The sequence below is a fragment of the Panicum virgatum genome, chromosome 5N (genome assembly GCF_016808335.1).
Source record: "Panicum virgatum strain AP13 chromosome 5N, P.virgatum_v5, whole genome shotgun sequence".
Classification (NCBI taxonomy): Eukaryota; Viridiplantae; Streptophyta; class Magnoliopsida; order Poales; family Poaceae; genus Panicum; species Panicum virgatum.
The window spans coordinates 17571856-17591004 of record NC_053149.1 but is presented as its reverse complement, the minus strand read 5'-3'; the positions used below and the strand labels follow the sequence as shown (position 1 = coordinate 17591004).

At 42.6% G+C, this 19149-nt stretch overlaps 2 protein-coding genes across 5 annotated transcripts; one reads left to right on the top strand and one right to left on the bottom strand.

The window, feature by feature from the left end:
• Nucleotides 1-6005: 6005 nt before the first annotated feature.
• Nucleotides 6006-10856, bottom strand: LOC120676991 (shaggy-related protein kinase alpha-like). Its single transcript, XM_039958334.1, has 12 exons — nt 10076-10856; nt 8699-8978; nt 8446-8505; nt 8049-8321; nt 7875-7949; nt 7718-7774; nt 7492-7632; nt 7359-7409; nt 7178-7273; nt 6996-7079; nt 6797-6899; nt 6006-6712 (listed from the first exon to the last, which is right to left on the bottom strand). The coding sequence occupies exons 2-12, from the start codon at nt 8900-8902 to the stop codon at nt 6630-6632; spliced, it is 1227 nt and encodes a 408-aa protein (XP_039814268.1). The 5' UTR covers nt 8903-8978; nt 10076-10856; the 3' UTR covers nt 6006-6629.
• A 142-nt stretch (nt 10857-10998) lies between these two features.
• LOC120676990 (probable tRNA N6-adenosine threonylcarbamoyltransferase, mitochondrial) lies at nt 10999-17086 on the top strand. 4 transcript variants are annotated; one of them, XM_039958333.1, is made up of 14 exons: nt 11001-11347; nt 11462-11506; nt 11692-11766; nt 11853-11949; nt 12346-12436; nt 13121-13170; nt 13933-14123; nt 14241-14326; nt 14728-14806; nt 14882-14965; nt 15039-15153; nt 15387-15475; nt 16294-16461; nt 16772-17086. In XM_039958333.1, exons 1-13 carry the CDS (start codon nt 11072-11074, stop codon nt 16420-16422), a joined length of 1407 nt encoding a protein of 468 aa, XP_039814267.1. In that variant the 5' UTR covers nt 11001-11071; the 3' UTR covers nt 16423-16461; nt 16772-17086. The 4 variants fall into 4 exon arrangements, 1 of the variants encoding a protein (XP_039814267.1); XR_005676069.1 differs by lacking the exon at nt 16772-17086 and having other exon boundaries at nt 10999-11347; nt 15049-15153; nt 16294-16734; XR_005676070.1 differs by lacking the exon at nt 16772-17086 and having other exon boundaries at nt 10999-11347; nt 15049-15153; nt 15377-15475; nt 16294-16734.
• The last annotated feature ends 2063 nt before the right edge of the window (nt 17087-19149 follow it).

Below are 19149 nucleotides of genomic sequence, written 5' to 3'. Positions count from 1 at the left end.
CCCTAGCTAAATTGCTAGATCCACCCGGATCTCACACCTGCAGGCGCTGACAGGTGGGGCTCAGGGCCAGCGGCCCACCCCAGGCTGGGTCAAGGCAAGCCGTGGCCTTGACCGCGGCGTGGGCGCGGCCACGGCGCGTGTAGCGCGACGCGGCAGCGCCGGCGGACGGCGGCGCGACGAGGCAAGGCCGGAGGGGCTCGTGGCGTGGACGCACAGGGTGAAGAGGTGGAGGTGAGCCTCACCGGGGGCTTGGACGGCGGGGAACGGCGGCGAGGCGGCGGCGCAACAGCGACGGGCGGCGGCGGGCGAAGGGGCTCGCCGGCGGCCCTGCACAGCGAGGCCCAAGGACGGGTGAGCGCCCAAATCGATGGAGGAGAGGGAGAAGAAGGTGCCTACGTGAGGAATCAACGAGGAGCTCACTGAGGGTGGCAAATCGCGGCGGCGATGGAGCTCGGGGCGGCCGGCAATGGCAGTTTGGTGGCTAGGGTTTGAGGGGGAAGAAGGGGGTCGGCCGGGCGGATAAGGAGAGGGCGAGCAAGCGGAGGCGCTGCGGATAACGATGCGCGCGAAACGAGGATGTCCGGCGTGTGGCACGAGGTTGGCCGGCGGCGTGGTGACGCGTGCGCGCCGAACAGAGCAGAGAGAAGGAGAGGAGGAGGCTGACGGGTGGGCCCGGGCGAGGAAAAGAAAGGAAACAAGTTTGAAATTCAAAATGAAGGTGTTCCCGAGCTAAAAAATTCACCAAATTTTTACTTGAGATAGATAAAATCACCAAGAACACAATGCAGTAAGAATCACTCGAAAAGCTTTTGTAATTTGGTCGCGGCAAAAGGAACAAAGATACTATTTTTGAAATTTCCTTGAATTTTGTGGCTCGGTTCAAAGGTCATAAAATCTTACAAAAATATTTTTAAATCAACATTTGAAATCTAGTATTTAAATAAAATTTTTGGGGGCCAAGTTGCATAGCAAAATATGAACATTCTTAACAAGGACATAATCGTAGATACACAAAATTAAATTTAAAACAAAACACACATGCGCATGATGCTCCTTTATGCCTTAATGATGCTTATGATGATGTTGTTTAAGTGTTAAGCATGTTTTTAAATTTGGGGTCGTGACAATTCTCCCCCCTAAGAAAATCTCGTCCCGAGATTTTGTAAGTATAAAGGAAGGGTTAAAGCTCTGGTTGTATTGTTGCCATATTCACCTAGACAAGAAAAACATTGAAGGGATGATGTACAAGAGCATGAATGGAGTGGTGTGGTGGTGTAGAATATTTCTAGGGCTTTGGGTCGATTGTGTACACATATAAGAAAAATGAACTAGAGATTAGGTTCTTATAAAGAAAGCGTGAAGTCATGTGGAGAGCTATCCAAATCTTTATGGTGGTGGTTGTGTACACATATAAGCAAATAGAAAGATGAACTTCATTTGAGAAAGTGGGGGTGGTTTTGGGAACAAAAGGTGAGAGAATTGTCACGAGTACTATAACAAGTATTATATATATGTATGCATGCATGCCCAAAATGAGTGCAATATGTCGTCTCCTCACTTCGTTTCACACAACAACATAGGTTCAACACATCACACAAAGAGCACGTCCTAACATCCTAACACTCACTCACGCCCCAAAACAACCACATTTCCCAAAAACACTACAACCCTCCTACTAGCACTTAGGACAATGGGCGATTCCCACCTTCTCAACCCCGGTAAAAGGCTCAAAAGATATCCGGCAGGTAAGGGTTTTCCTACGCTCCCACTACTCATGAAGACAAGAGGGGTTAAGTATATTTTAATTAAGCAAGTGAAGCAATAAGGGAGAATTAGCTCTAAGACGAAGGAAGAAAAGAGCATTTCACCTTAGGTCCAAATTTTTAACCAAAGTAAATCTTAGTGCTAGTAATCAAGTTTTATTTTACTCTCAACCCACTAAGCAAAATTTAGGTACACTTTATGAAACCTCGACTCTGATACCCGTTGTGAGAACCGCCCAATTTGCAATCGGTTTAAGTGAAAATTATTGATTAATCCAATAAGATGAGAGTTAACACATGTCCATCTCTCGACATGCCACGTGTTAATCTACATCTTAGAGGCACTTAATCAACACAATTCACCTAAAACGACCAAAAATCCGGTAGTCCCGGTACGTGTTTGCCACATGCCCAGGATTAAGCACACGTACCGTTATACAAGCACGTACATTGCCGATGATCCACAAGAGCAGTTTTACACATTTAATATTACAAGTTCGATATAGGAGGGTTCAAACTAACTTCAATTACAAGCCTTGGGCTCACGAAAGGCATATTAAACAGAAATTTAAAGTTTATTGAATTTACATATTCTCACAGAGCTCGACTACGATAAAGACATACTAAGATAATGATGCCTTGCTCAAGGACACCATTATAGCCACAACGACCTACTCCTCCCCCCGTATTTGGATCAGCGGGGTAGAAGTGGCCGTACACCACTTCCGACTTACCTGCAACTAGATTTAGAAAGCAACCTAAGTACAAAAGGTACTCGCAAGACTTACGCGATTAAATAAACAAGGATCATGCAATGGCTCAAATGAAAGCTTTAAGGTTAAGTAATTATTATATAGGCATAAGCTCTCTACCCTAACCCTAGCAGAATTAATTATTCTTGCCCAAACCCCAAAGGTTTTAGTTGATTAAGAGCATAATATATGAATGATCATAAAGGTGGCAAGAACCACTCCAACATATCCGAAACTCTCTACGAGGAATTCGACGAACCAAGAGCTTGCTCATAACCGAGAGCGCGGCAATTCGAATTGATTCAAACCTTGCAAGGGTGTACTACTTTACCCACACGACGCGAGGACCATGCGACTCACCCAATCGATCACGTCGGGCAAGGGGGTACTCACGTCAACCATTCCCAACAAGGCTCGATCATTGAAATCTTCACACCTAGCTTACGCGTAGAGACTTAGTTTCCACCGGGAACATCTCTAAACTTTCCTACACGTAGGTCTACCCGGGGATACCTCTAAGCCTCTCTGCATAGCCCTTGGCCACGTATCTAGAACTATACATCAATGATCAAGTCAAATAAGGTAATTGGCTCATCCGTACCATTATATTGGATATGTGGTAGCACGAAAAGGTGCTCAAGGCTGATGTCATCCATGGACAGTCCTTAATCGATCCAAGTGGACTATGCCCATGTGATTTCATTCTCTAGGCCCTACCATTCCGCTCGAATCTCGATACTACCAAACCCTTAACAACCAAGCCGAACCAGTGCGATCAAGGATAACTGGTAAATGTGATCCTCCAAACTATTCCTGTCTAGCAAGCAATATAAATATTCTAAGCAGAGCTAAGCATCTAGTCAAGTTAAGTGATTAACTAACTAACTAGTGCCAAGAACAAGGATAACAAATCAAGAAAGGATAATGCACGCAGATAGGTACAAGAATGCAATACATACATACTATATATAACCCAACATTACCCGGTGAGATAACTAATTAAATCAGATTAAATAGGAGCAAGGAATCATGCTTAGCTGATTGCCTTGGTTAATTTCCGGCTCGACCACGAACGGGACTCCGGGTTCAGACTCAACGGATTTGGTGGGCTCCACGGGTTCGACCTCCGACGGTTCGGTCACTAAAATGCATGAAGCGATGCATATGCATTAGCATGATGCGGTGACATGAGAATGATATGCTACAAGTGAAGCATGGATGAAGCACTATGCAAAGACACATGAACTCAACACATGCGATGATGCACAGACGTAACACGCGCGACGACAAACGATCACTATGCAAACGCGAACGAGGAAGCTAGAGCAAGAATTAGGAAATGAACTTATACAGCAAGCATAAATCATGGAATAAAATTTAACATGAATAGTACATTGCAAGGACCCTAGGAAAATTGGTTTTACAGAAAAAGCATTTTTCTATAATTAATCATAAATATATTAGTTTTTAGCTATTGAAAAAAAGATAAATCAGAAAAGGCATGCAAACTTAACTAAACAAATCCAATAAAATTATCATAGATACTAGGCATGAGTACAAGGGTAAAAAAAACTAGTTTCACAGTTTTATCACTTCCAGCAAAAAGATTTACATTAAACCATTTTCAGATAAAACATAAGAAAATATGCTAAAACTTTAACAAACCGCAAGGAAACATATGAGAAAGTTACACCATTGGAAACTATATTTCACAAGGAGTCTAACAAAATTTAGTTTGAAATTTTTAGAGCAATATACAAATAAACAAGCATTAAACTCACTTTTGCAAGATAAAATAATAGACAAATCTACATCAGAGTAACATGCAAAACAATATTTTTTCTGAGTAGAACTAAGCTAGAGGAATCCAACAAAACAAGTTTCACATTTTTCGGAGCTATACACGAATTTCTACGCAGTTTGCAAGATAGTAGATATAATAAACATCACAAAACACTAGCTAAATTGCTAGATCCACCCGGATCCCACACCCGCAGGCGCTGATAGGTGGGGCCCAGGGCCAGCGGCCCACCCCAGGCCGGGTCAAGGCAAGCCGTGGCCTTGACCGCGGCGTGGGCGCGGCCACGGCGCGCCGGTGCGCGTGGTGCGCGCGGCCACCGCGCGGGGCGGCGCGACGAGGCAAGGCCGGAGGGGCTCGGGACGAGGGCGAGGGCGCACGGGGTGAAGGAGGTGGCAGCGAGCCTCACCGGGGGCTTGGACGGCGGGGAACGGCGGCGAGGCGGCGGCACAACGGCGACGGGCGGCGGCGGCCCTGCACAGCGAGGCCCAAGGCCGGGTGAGCGCCCAAATCGATGGAAGAGAGTTAGAAGAAGGTGCCTACGCGAAGAATCGATGAGGAGCTCACCGAGGGCGGCGATGGAGCTCGGGGCGGCCGGCAATGGCGGTTTGGGGGCTAGGGTTTGAGGGGGAAAAGGGGGTCGGCCGAGCGGATAAGGAGAGGGCGAGTGAGCGGAGGGCGCTGCGGATAAGGATGCACGCAAAACGAGGATGGCCGGCGTGTGGCACGAGGTTGGCCGGTGGCGTGGCGACGCGTGCGCGCCGAACAGAGCAGAGAGGAGGAGAGAAGGAGGCTGACGGGTGGGCCTGGGCGAGAAAAAGAAAGGAAACAAGTTTGAAATTCAAAATCAAGGTGTTTCCGGGCTCAAAAATTCACCAAATTTTTACTGGAGATAGATAAAATCACCAAGAACACAATGCAGTAAGAATCACTCGAAAAGCTTTTGTAATTTGGTCGCGGCAAAAAGAACAAAGAGACTATTTTTGAAATTTCCTTGAATTTTGTGGCTCGGTTCAAAAGTCATAAAATCTTGCAAAAATATTTTTAAATCAACATTTGAAATCTAGTATTTAAATAAAATTTTTGGGGGCCAAGTTGCATAGCAAAATTTGAATTTTCTTAACAAGCACATAATCGTACATACACAAAATTAAATTTAAAACAAAACACACATGCACATGATACTCCTTTATGCCTTAATGATGCTTATGATGATGTTGTTTAAGTGTTAAGCATGTTTTTACATTTGGGGTCGTGACACCAGCCACAGCCAAGCGAACACAACGTATCAGTACATCCCCAAGTATGGTAACGAGCTGTATCAGTAATGCCTACCAGGTATTCAAGTACAGACAATAAACAAACCAAATAAGAAATGATATAGATACAAAAGTTGCCCGTTTCTGCAGGGGTGTCCAGTGATTAATGGTTAAACCCATTCGGAGATCTTACCATTCGTTCTATCAAGTAAATGAGGAAATCCATCTGGCCTGGTAAAAAAAAGTAACCCATCCGGTAATAACTAGAATCTGAAGTTCTAAACTTACCATGCCAAGCTCATGCCCAGTACGTTCTACCTTCAAACCTTCAGCTCGAGCAAAATAACGGACAGGAAGTTAAAATCAAACAATTCATGTTCATCTGTTTCTCTGAACATCTCAGTAGAAGAATTGCAACTGATAACAAGAAATATGGCAAAATAGCTCCACACAATTATCATTTTTGCATTAGGCACGAATAGGACTCAATGTTGAACACAAAAGAATAATAGAAATACAAAGAATAGCATAGACTGGAAAAGATATCATCTGCAGATGACCTTTCCTTGCTCATGACTGTTACAGATTAGAAGTATTTAACTCCAATGGTAGCTGAAAACCGATATAGCCTCAGGAAAAAAGAATCCAGAGCAAACATACATATGATAGTTCTTTTTTTTTTCCATTTGGTGACAGATAGATATGCAAATAATCCATCTCCAAAAAGAAAGAATAAAATATGCAAAGAATTAATTCTCAAGGTTGGGGCAGACCAATATACAGACCACAGGAAAGGATCACGCTTAATGTCTTCATCAGCTTTACAGAATGTGGTGAAAGCGCTCACTGCCATTGTAGAACAAACATGAGACATCACAGCCAAAGTGAAAGAAAACAGCATGCATTGCCCATCCAATAATACTGTAGGCTGCATTGCTCATCCAATAATACTGTAGGCAAATGCTACTCTGCAGTTTTAGACATAATATTGATGTAATATGTAGGTAACCTCCAAACTGCTGCTTGCTTCTTTTTGTGAGCACTCTGAACTGCTTCCTCATATTCCTAAGAAGGCACATTGCTTCTTGGCATGCTGAGGAATTAATTTCATGACAAAATCCATTGGTACTCCTCTTAACTCTGTTCAAGTTGGGCACGTAGTATGTCAGGATCTCCTGATAGGAGGCTTCAGTTGGCGCACATGTAAAAATAACATGCACTTACCATTAGGCTTAAAATTGAAGAGATGGGGAAGAGAACGACCATTCGGTAACCGGGCATTCGGATCCCGTAGTTCGTCAAAGAATGGATGGATTAACGCCTCCAACTGTTAAGAGAGACAATGAACAAAATATTATTAGATTCTTTGCTACAGATTAACCTTAAGTACTGTAGATTTCCTAAGAAGTGTTTCAGTACTTACTGCAGTGCACCGGAGGTTTGGTGAGTACTGTAGGAGCCGAGAAACAAGATCTACAGCTTCAGATGGCATTCTTTTGTGGAAGATCTGATGAAAATAATCACATCATCAGATTTAGCAATAAATATAAATAGGAAATAGAAATCTTGAAAGAAAAGGAAAGCTACAAGATATGAACCTTTTACCTTGTGCCATGGGTGAGCTTTGATTTGTGGAAACTTAAACTCAGTATAGTTTGGGTTCATGTGCTTAATTTCATCACGTGTTGGCGTCCCTAGAACCTGAAAGAAAAACGAGCCTCCTGCATGAGTCAAACAGAATGGGTACCTAGCTAAAATATCTTCAATTGAAAGAACTCGCTGTTACCTTGATAATTTCAACAAGCTGATCGACACCACTATCCCCAGGGAAAACAGGCTATCCAACAACAGATAACTTATAAAGAAGTTGCTTCGAGCATTTAGAAGATATATTACAATTAACATGGTTGATCTCTTACCTGCCCTAGAAGAAGTTCAGCAAGAACACAACCAGCAGACCACACGTCAATAGCTGTCGTGTACTCTGTAGCACCAAATATGAGCTCTGGAGCTCTGTAGTATCTAGAACAGATATATGAAATATTTGGTTCCCCTTGTACCTATTAACATAGGTAGAATATTTACAGATGGCATAACATAGATTATGCGATTTTATTCAAGACATCTGAAAGTTATGAACCATACCAAAACTTTCGCGCTGCCAAAATCACACAATTTCAGTTGATGAGTATGTGGGTTCACCTGTTACAACAAATAGCCAATATCAAATCACCAGAACATTAACAATTCAAGACAAAATGTTTCTGTAATCACTTTGAAAAAGTATAACCACATGCAATACCAGAATATTTTGTGGCTTTATATCTCTGTGGCATACTCCTACGCAGTTATGCATGTAAGCCAAAGCTCTACAAATCTGTAAATTTAGTTCAATAAAACAAGTTCAAAGAATTATTGAAATAAGTACAAAGCTAGAGTTGTGTTGAAAGGTACTCGCAAAGTTGCAAAACTTCACCTGGTACATATAGAGTTTAACATATATCAACGGCATACGTTGATTCATCTTATTGTAATGCTTAATAACACGGTGAACAGTTTCTGACACATATTCAAGCACCAAATTGAGGTAAAGCTCTTCCTTTTCAGTTGTTGAGCAAAAGTAATGCTTCAAGCATACGACATTAGGGTGATCAAGAACTTGCATTGTTTGCAGCTCACGGTTCTTATACCTCACATCTTGAAGAACTTTCTTTATAGCTACTCTCTCACTAGTTTCCAGACACCTGGCCTGTTAATTGTAATTTGAACAAAAAGTGAATGCCAGTAATGCAATACATAAAGATTATAACAGGATATAACACATGAAAGTCTAGAACATACAAAAAAGGGAATTGTGGTGTACAGCAACCAACCTGGAAGACAATTCCAAATGAACCTTGCCCTACAATACGCTCTGCCATGTAACTAATGGTCTGCAATTTAGTAAAAGATTTAGTATTACAAATCTTAAGCATTCTGTTAGAGGGACTGAAAATGATGTGCAAAAAGAAAAGAAAAAGAGGCTGTCGCACATAATATCAATAATTTATCCTGTTGACAATATATGTTCCTCTACCAAAGTTGATATTTAAGATTGGCATGGCTCTGCATGATTTAGCTTATTACCTGCCTTGGCTGTGAATTTCTTCCACCAACAGATGTTACAATGGTATGACCAACCTCCATCCCATTGCCATTGACAACAACAGCTTCAACTTCCTTTTCATCTCTTATGCTCATCCCGTTCATCTCATCCGGCAATCGATCAGTGGCACCACTAGTACTAGCTTCATATCCTGATGAGGGATTTAGTACACCTACTGAGGACATATTGCTTGGTTCCACTTGTGACAAAATTAATGGACCAAGTTCCTTTCTTCCACAGACAGAAATATACTCAGTTCATCTGCAAAGAGCGATATTTTAGCAAGTCACAAAGCATATGCAGTCTTTAGTCTTACAATCTATCAATTATTATCTGCACCTCTAGATGAATAAATTCCGGTACTCCCTCCAGTCACAAATAAGTATTGCTTTATACCATTGTAGCTCATAAAAATAATTTAGATAAATGTCTACAGTGTTATTACTATAACATTACAGAAGTAGTATTTGAATTGAATATAGCCATACAAATGTTTGAAACCTAGCACATCACCAATTCAGATATTTATAAGGGATTTGTTGGTCAGATTTTGAATAGTTCAACTTCACCCGTTACAGTTTGATACTTAATTTCGGCCTTTGAGGTTTCACAGCATTAAGCGGCTTTGTGCACAAAAAATGAATTTAATCTGCGGTAGCAAGCTCAATTTGATATTAATCTGTCTTCGATTTAGAATCACACGGCCGAACATGGTATGTTTTTGAGCTTTGACTAACCATATCTTTGTAATCTTGTACTGGTGAAAAACAGCAAGAAAGATGTTGAAGTCATGACTCATGACCTTTTACCCAGATGACAAAAGGAAGTCAAACACATTTTGTAGCTCTGTCATAAACAAGGAGATGGGCACCGATGCTATTGCTAGGCCCAGGACCCAGACTGGAGTTAGGAGCTTCGGTACTTTCGAACGATATACAACTATCAGAATTTTGACCATGGTGATTATATAAATTTCAAATCAAAATTGGGGCTTTTTATCAAATGCAGCATCACAATTAACCTAGCAGCAACAAGAATCTGAGTTTCCAAACATTTTCACCACACCACCTGACTAATAGAAGTCTCCACAGCACAAATCAAGATGCCTCCAAGGCCCTGACCCCCCAATCACCTACAAAATCAAATCTTCCTCTTGCAACAACGAACCAAAGAGATTGAGTGCGGGAAGGGAGTCCTGTCTCTACGCCTCTACGATCTCCTCAGCTATTAGTGCAACAGACGAATACAGATCGAACTCGGCCCTTCTCGGCCGAAGCCCGCCGAATTCTCCCGACCCCAACAAAGGGTTCGACAAAAACTAAAAAATAATTTGCAGGGAACTGATTGTTGGAGCTTACCAGATCAGAGGATTTCCAAAGGGCGGGGTAGCTCTAGTCGAGGGATTGGGGAGAAGATTCGACCCAATCCGTTGGGCTCCCCCCTCTGCTCCCCAGCAGACTCAGGGTTGTGGTGCCCGATTTGAAGGGGGCAGCAGATGAGCAGAGGCGGCGGCGCAGACGCGCAGCGCAGTTATAATAGCGAAACCGATGCCAGGGCTGTCGACGAGCCGAGCACGAGCGGGCTCAGGAGCGCGGCTCGAGCTCGACGCCAGCTCGAGCCGAGCCTGGCCTGACCCTCGGGCTCCCAGTCAGGCAGGCTCGAGTTCGGCTCGACCGAAGCTCCAGCTCGGCTCGTCGAAGCTCGCCAGAACGGGGGGGATGGGGAAGCGAGTCGTAACAGGCTGGCGGCGCCACCGTCGCCCGTCGCTGCCGTGGAAGATGGAGGCGGCGGCCACCTAGCGTAGACTCGTGCTCTTCGCACCTTCGGGCCGGAGGGCGGGAGCTTCGGCACCTACTCCATGGCGGTCGAGGCCTATCGCTAGTCGGCGGCCGGCGGATCTGGTGAGATGGGGTGGCGGCCGGCAGGGCGGCAGGATGGGAGCAGAAGCGGCCGGCTTGAGGCAGACGAAGCGGAGGCGGCCTAGGGGTGGGAACGGGAGGGAAGCTGCTTCTGGGAGTGTGGCTGGGTGGGAAGAAGAGATTGGTGACCGGGACAGGGAGAGGCGGCAGCCGCCGGCCGGTGGGAGAAGATGAACAGAAGAGGCTGGTGGTGCGGGACAGCGGGAGAGGATGGATGTGCGGCTTGGGCTCCGTGCCTCCGTCGGTTTTCGTGTCGACCTGGTTGGTCCGGCCTGGGCCGGCTCAAACTGCTGGGCTTAACGGGTTCGACCTCGACTGCCGGGCCGCTTGCTTGATAGCCTGGCGAGCCGAGCCCCTTGATTCTTCCGATTTCAAATCCAGAAATCCCATCTCGGCCTTGTCCACCACCGGAGGTCCGAAGCGGAGCCGGAGGGAATGGCGGCCACTCTTCTCCCGACCTTATCGCCGGCCGTTTCCCGCGCCGCCGCCGCTTTCCTCCTTCTCCGACGAGGCCCAGCGAAGTCCCTCCCCTCCACCCTCCGCCACTTCGTCGCCTCCGTCTCGTCCTCCTCTCCAGCAACCCCATCCCCTGCCATCCGTCCCCCCTCCACCGTGGCGTCATCCTCCACCGTCGCTCGCGCCACCCATGCCCGCCGCGACCTCCTCATGCTCGGCATAGAGACAAGCTGCGACGACACTGCGGCCGCTGTGGTACAAGTGCTTGCTTCCTCTTCTCCTGTCGATTTTACCTGCGGCGGAGGCATGGAGAACCCTTTATGTTTTTGTGCTGAGCTGCTTCGATGCTGTTTGTCTGGCTGCTTGCAGGTTAGGGGCGACGGGGAGATCCTTAGCCAAGTGGTATCTTCCCAAGTAAGTCATTTTCCAGCACAATTTTGTTAATTTTATTTCTACATTCTGACCTCTTATTCCGGCTCTAAATTTGAGCCTGTCTTCCTATGCTACATGACAATCAGTAGCGTATATTGGAAGCGAAACGTTTGTGCGTTGCTGACCAGGCCTCTTTTCTGTGTCTTTTCGTTGGCCAACATTTGAAGGCAGATTTGCTTGCGAGGTATGGGGGTGTTGCTCCGAAGATGGCCGAGGAAGCTCATGCTCTTGTGATTGACCAGGTGTGGCTTCTTAGATCGGCAGAGGTTCTGCAGCTTTCTGAGGCTCTGACATTTATGTTAATTGCTTGTACTTAATTTGTGCCCAGGTTGTTCAGAAGGCACTTGATGATGCAAAATTGTCAGGAAGCGATCTTTCTGCTGTCGCTGTTACCGTTGGACCAGGACTTAGTCTATGCCTTAGAGGTATGGATGTACCTCCTCTTCGTTAATTGGGATGTTGAACTATCTGTTCACTAGAAATTGTGCTTAGAGGTTCATCAATTTGCTAGAAATGAACCTCTAAGGCATAAAAATTTATTACAGTTTTTAGGTGTGTACATTATTCAAATGAGCTGAATTTGATCAGACTAGAAATTCATCATTCAATTAAAGAGCTGCATCGGTTCTGTCATTCTGGAGAACTTTTGACGTGCTTGGAACTTCCATGATATTATGTGACATGCATTGTGCCAGACTTCGGGATAAATACTATCATGCCTGTGTATCAGGGTTCATGAAGTCTAGTTTCTTGTTGCTGTCTCCATGATCATATCCCTTGGTTTTTTCTAATATTAATGCAATTGCATGTCAAAACTGCAGTTGGTGTCCACAAAGCGAGACAAGTGGCAAAATCATTTGGCTTGCCTATTGTTGGAGTTCATCATATGGAAGCACATGCATTAGTTTCCAGGTATTTAACTAATAGGGCCCTTTGCTGTTCAATTAACCTTGATCTTAAATAGATCTGTTGGGCTTTGGCTTTCTTTTATATGCCGTGCAAGTTGTTAAGATAATCCGTCATAAAGTGGAAGAAGGTTTTGTTTTCAAGAATAAAGGATAGCAAGTCTGTTTTAAGTCATTTGTTGTAATTTTTATAATAAACTTGCTTGTTGATATTTTTCATTTTGGTTTTACATCAGAATTTGCACATCTGTTTAGACTATAGACATCCCTACCTCTTGGCTTGGCATCCTTCTGTAGTCTCATACAGACTTATGCAGATATTAATTAAACTATGCTGGTATAGTAGCATAAACTAAGAGCAAATGTTTTTTAATATTAAAACTTTCAAATTTAGAACCAATTTTCAACCTATGTAAAAATATTTATTTACTTTTGTATAATATAGGAGCAGATTTATACCTATAATAAACTATCTAGTTCTCAATGCCACATCATTCACCTATGGGCTAATAGTTGTCTTGTAGTGAACAAAAGAAACAAAACTCAAAGCTAAATTACATAAAGCATGATAAACATGTTTATGACAAACACAACATTTTACAAACATAAACAAAATATTGCATAATATCTCACCATACTTCTAACTGTATGCGTGCACTACTAGCAGTTAATGTTGTTTGATCCTTGTCAGGCTAGTGAACAAGGACCTTGATTTCCCATTTTTGGCTCTTCTAATTTCAGGTACATGCTAATTACAGTACTATGTGTCAACCTTATATGCTACTACTTTCTTAATTTTCCCTGGATCAATAGGTCTTGATAAGATTCTCAACAACTTTGCAATTGGGATTAGTTTCCTAGGATTTTCAGCCAGGACCCAGCTGAAAAACTTAAAACAAAAAAGTGGAACATACACTTATAACTTAGACGTACCTGCCTATGGGAATTGTGGCAAGCTGTGTCTTCCAATCATACAAGCCCATGCCATGTTCAATATTCAACACACAAAAAGCGTAATTGCATTTTTCCGCCTGCTACAACACAAAATAATTACCATATTTTTGTTACTCTTATGTGCGTTACTACTAAATGATTTATATTTTTCTATTCTTCTGTGCATTAACACAAAATAATTGGGTCTCTTGATTTTTAATGCCTTTTAACTTACCACATCGTAGCTACTTCTTTTTGCACTATATTCACTACTTGAAACGTTTCCTTCTTATTCCACTATATAAACTGATTTCTTTCTTATGCCCAACACTGCTGTTGAAATTATTGAAATTAAATGTATGTGACAGATTATTTTAGTCAATTACAGCATGAATTGTTCCATTGACAAAGGGCATGTAAATCAATGTAGAACTACTTCAACATAAGTTCCTTAAGCATATATGCTAATTCGGCAGAAACACTAGTGTCATAATCAGGACAGAAGAAATATCCTTGATTCCTGAATTCTTTCTTATGTCTTTAAGCTATCTAACTAGTCAATCTGTTCAGGAGGACACAATCTTCTTGTTCTTGCTCATAGCCTTGGGCAATACGTTCAACTGGGGACTACTATAGATGATGCGATTGGTGAGGCATATGACAAAACAGCAAGATGGTTGGGCCTTGATATGCGAAAAGGTGGTGGTCCTGCTCTTGAAGAGCTTGCTCTAGATGGTGATCCTGACGCTGTTAAGTTCAGAGTAAGTCTGCTGATGTAGTTTTTTCTTAACTGAGATATAGCTAAATGTTGTTATCCATTTGTTAATATTCTTAGCTAAATTATGTGATTGGTTACAGTTTGTATTGTATACTTTCAGGTTCCAATGCGACAACATAAAGATTGCAATTTTTCTTATGCTGGTCTGAAGACTCAAGTCCGACTGGCAATTGAATCTAAGAATTTGTAAGCACACACTATCCTGTTTGGTCTCACTGATCTCAGTCCCTGTGTCCTCTCCTTTTTTTCATAATATGAACTGGCTTTCTGGTGTTTCCGGTAGAATCATCCACTTAGTATTCTTTGAGAAAGTAGTATTTTGTACTTTATCTATACCTCAAGTTCAAAGTTCTAAACTGGCAGAATTTGAGCTGTTAAATGCACATTTCTAAATTCTCTTTTATGCTTAAAGGATATTTGTTTCAAGTAGCACTTGTGTCAAAACCTGGGCAAGTAATTATGTACAAAGTTTAGTAACTTGGTCTTAAAATATGGAAAGTTCTTTATCATTTTTAGAAAACATTTGTAGTTTACATGGTAATAATTATAATCTCATTAGCTGATCTTTCATTTTTACACTCTGATAGAAGCACAGATGATATTCCCATTTCATCTGCATCAGAGGAAGACAGACAATCAAGGGCAAACATTGCTGCCTCTTTTCAGGTTTGACACAATGGACAAGATATTCAATGTTTATCGAGGATTTTGATCTTTTCCTGATAATTTTGACCTATGCAGCGAGTTGCTGTGTTACATTTGGAAGAAAGATGCCAACGAGCAGTTGAATGGGCATTGAAGATTGAACCTTCCATCAAATACTTTGTAATCTAGATATCTTGATGATGGTTAAATCTGTTTAACACATCCAGTATGTGGACTGATCCAATAATTAAAGGTTGTTTCAGGGGGCGTCGCATCAAACAAGTATGTTAGAACTCGCCTGAATCAAGTTGCTGAGAATAACAGACTACAACTTGTATCTCCTCCTCCAAGCCTTTGTACTGACAATGGTATGAGTTAATTGAAAAATATTAGTAACTTAGTACCGCACTGAACTGTCAATAAAATTGTCTTGTATTTAACGTCAGTTACCATACAAGCTCATTGCAGTTCTTTGATTTTCACTATAGACCCTTAGGATGTACTATTCTATCTCTTTTTTTAAAATATTGAAGTATATTGTAGATGTCTTTACGACTTGATTCTTAATTCTTTTTCCTGAGCAATAACCAGTTTTGCATAGGCGTCATGATTGCTTGGACTGGGATTGAGCACTTCATTGCGGGAAGATTTGAGGACCCACCTGCTGCTGATGAGCCTGATGATACGCAGGTCTGCCTATTGGCTTGCATTTAATTCGTGAGAAGTTTCTGTGCTCATTGTTTAAGTGTGACTAGTATTTAGGAGTACTTTGTGTTCTTTAACCATTTATAATGGCTGGCTTAAGCAGCCCTTTTACCTTTTCTCTTATGTTTTTTCTATGTTTATTTACTCACGGTTTGTAGCGCAAGGCTGTTTAACATCCTTACACTATGACGATCACCAAAGTAATAAGTTGTAGCTGCACTAAACCATTTCTTTTTCTATCATGACACTGTTAGGCTCTCTGATTTTTTTTAACTTCGTATGGTCGGGCCAAGGACCAAGCAATAGCTTGGTAGAGCTCTAGTTGAGATGCCACCCAACTGAGTGCTTGAGGTCTTGTGAGTACCTGTACCTCTTAAGACAAAGCCAAGGGGACAGCTCTCCGCGTGATAATATAATTGGGCCTTGTTGTCAACTTAAAGGAGAAAGGCAAGTGTCAAACAAACAGCAATCCAGTTGTCATGAAGTGGGATATAGTTCTGGAAGTTTGGAAACTTTGACTCCAATTACAGTTCCACATTGGATTATTTATCCCCAGTAACTGCATTTGGCTCTATTGTTGAAGTTTAATAATCTGATGTCATGTAGATCAGCTCTGTCAGAAATCAAAACTATGACATCTAATTTTTTTAATTAAATGGCACCATGTCAGATTGTTTTGACTTCAGACCTATTTCTTGTTCCGAAAGTTGTCTTAGCAGTGGAGAATCTGAAACCGTTGCTGCATAAATTTTCATGAGCTACTTCTCTATTTTCTTTGCCTGATCAGTTCTTGTGTGGTACAGTATGAGCTGCGGCCAAGATGGCCGCTTGGTGAGGAATATTCCGAAGGAAGAAGTGTTGCACGATCATTGAAGACCGCTCGTGTTCATCCATCACTAACGTCAATGATACAGGGCTCTCTTCAAAAGTAGTTCATTTGGAACCAATTGTTGGTCTCAGCTGCTTGTACAGTTGAGTTCCCCGTATTCTTCCGGCTTTGGGCTTCGTGATCTTCATAGCTAACCATTAATTTGTACTCACTGAATTGCGGCAACAAGCTGCAAAAGGGCTGAACTGGTTGTTTAGTTGTACATATGACTATATGTTTATTTGAGGCAGTATGTACAATGATCCAGTTCATTGAGAAGAATATGTTACATATTTATTGCATCATGTGTCTACCATGAAGGCTTTGTAACAAAATCTTGAAATTTGTCTATGTTTAATCCTGTGGTCTGAACTCATCATCAGTCATTTGAGAACTTTGTTGGTATTTTCCAGGTAAGCGTTTCTTGTTTGGAGAAGAAAACAAAGGTGCTGTAGTTCGTCAAACTGAAGTGAAGCTATCGTCAAACTGGAGTTAATCAGTTGCAGGTTGTCGAAGAATCCTGCTGGTGCTGGCCAAGTGACGCGTGGCTTGATTTAGTGTAGTGTGTGTACTGATAGGAATAGGTGGCAAAATGCATATGTTCCGGTAGATGCTATTGAGGGCCATGTCCTCCAATCCACTGTCACGTTGCGTGTCAAAACATTGGCAGACTAATAGCGTGGCGCTTCAGTGAGCAAGTATTTTAAGGAAAACCCCAAATTTTGTTCTTTTGCCCCTTTGATTCGTCTCTATCCAGGTCTGAAGTCTGAACCACTCGTTAGGCGTACATTTTCTTTTTGACCAGAAAAACTTTCCTGAGAATGTCGAAAGCGCTCTTTCTTTTATCGTTCTGAACATGCCTAATTCCCGTCCAAAGCTTTGCGCGCCACTGGAGTTATGCTTTGTGAGCAGCATTGAAGTTAAGTAGACAATACCTGTTGGGAACATGGGCGGCGGCAGGGGTATGCACCTGTATGCCTCGGCATACCCATGATTTGAGATCAAATATTAATATGTATACATATTTATACGTATCATGTATATTCAGCACATGAAGGAACAAAGTCTACTAGCTCATCAAGGGAGAAACCAGCCCAATAAACTTCAAATAAGTTTCATTCATCCAAATACATAGACTTATAAGCCCCTCCATAAACCCATAAGCTCTTTTAAAGGATGCTTACGAGGTTTATTTAATGTGGACCGCATCAAGAAAATAACATTTTTTAACATGTACCACTCCACACCCCTATTATTCCGCCTCTACAAGAGGCTTATGGGCTTGAAATAACCATACAGGTCTAGACTCGAGTACTCGCATCTCGCAAGCGGCGAGTCGCATTGTATCACCCCTTTCCCCACTCGCCTCAGCGCCGCATCCTGGAGGCCTCATCGGCGCATCCCCAGCTCGGCAATTGGCGCTCGACGGCTCTCACACTTGGTCACTCTAGCGATAGGCAGGTAGCCCATCACCTCGCGCGCTCGCCCCCATCGGCTATCGCTCGCGGGCTGCGATTACATTTGCTTAGTTACATTTATTCAGAGAGAATTCTTCAGTCAAGTGAAAGATGAGGATATTATCAAGCTCTTCGAACAGAAGGGGTCGTAGGATTATATTGTAGTAGCCTTTATTGTTTTATAATATTATTTAATTATTACTTATACTTTGGTTATTATTATGAATTTGTTGTGATCATTATAACTTATCGTCCATTATATTGCGTATTTGCTTTGAAATTTTTTTATATGTGCCATACCCAGTCGCAAATTTCTAGCTCCGCCACTGGTTGGGAACGATAAACTTGAAATGCCTAAAACAAATGGAAAACACAAAATTGACCATTTCGTTTTGCCAAGTGCCAATATGTTGTTATTTGTTAACCTGGGGCGACTAGAGGTCTGTTTTGATAGGTTAAAGTTAAGTGGTAAACTTTAGTATCTATTAGCACCCATACGTTTAAATCTTAGATAAAGGTTAGCGCATCCTATTAACAACTTGTATATGCATAATCTAGTGTTAAAATTTAGCATTTCTATACATTAGCATTGGGATTCAAACACAAATACATACCCCTACCTCCCCGTCAGGAGCTGGATGGACATTGATTCCGTTCTCTTTTGCATCCAAATTTTCGGGGAGAAGGCACTAGTGTGGTGATGCTGCAACTCTGCAAGCAGAACAATTGGATCGTTGCGTGTGGACTGATATTTGTGATGCCCATGCGTTGCCGTGTGGCACTGCCGCTCCCGTTACGTGTCCTGTGCTGCCTGCCGTGGCAGAGAGAGAGAGAGCAACAGGTGTTCCCTTCAGAAACGGGTCGGCTTTTATTTTTTGGGAAAGGAAAGAAAAGGAAGGGGATCGGAGAGGAACAGAGCAAAGCAAATCTGCGCGCCTGCTCAGGGCAGTGTTGGCCCTGAGTAGAGTAGCATAGCTCCGATCCTATCAGGCTATCACCACACCTTTCCCATTGCCTTTGGGGGCAGAAAAAGCGCCTCAGGGCCTCTGCGTGCAGAAGACGCGGTGGATGATGAGCTAGCTAGCAAGGTGTTTGCCTCTTTAATCTCTGGGCCATGTGGCCTTTGGGTATGCACGATTGCAATTTGCGAGCTTCTTTTCTCTTTCAACTGCCGGTGCTGGTTCATGATATGCTAAAAGCATCTTCAACATATTATTTATATCTCATATCTAAAACATATTATCTCTTAATTACCAATAACTGCTTTTATGTTTTAAGTAATAGTTTCTGCAGCAGACTACCAAAATGCAACCACCAAAAATAGGATAAAGTAA

Coding starts and splice junctions, on each gene's coding strand:
- LOC120676991 (XM_039958334.1), bottom strand. CDS start 8,902: ATGTCCTCAGTAGGTGTACTAAATCCCTCATCAGGATATGAAGCTAGT. Junction 8,322..8,445: donor CATTTGGAATTGTCTTCCAG/GTTGGTTGCTGT, acceptor TACAATTAACAG/GCCAGGTGTCTGGAAACTAG. Junction 7,950..8,048: donor TTAAACTCTATATGTACCAG/GTGAAGTTTTGC, acceptor CTAAATTTACAG/ATTTGTAGAGCTTTGGCTTA.
- LOC120676990 (XM_039958333.1), top strand. CDS start 11,072: ATGGCGGCCACTCTTCTCCCGACCTTATCGCCGGCCGTTTCCCGCGCC. Junction 14,807..14,881: donor ACATTGCTGCCTCTTTTCAG/GTTTGACACAAT, acceptor TGACCTATGCAG/CGAGTTGCTGTGTTACATTT. Junction 14,966..15,038: donor AACCTTCCATCAAATACTTT/GTAATCTAGATA, acceptor CAATAATTAAAG/GTTGTTTCAGGGGGCGTCGC.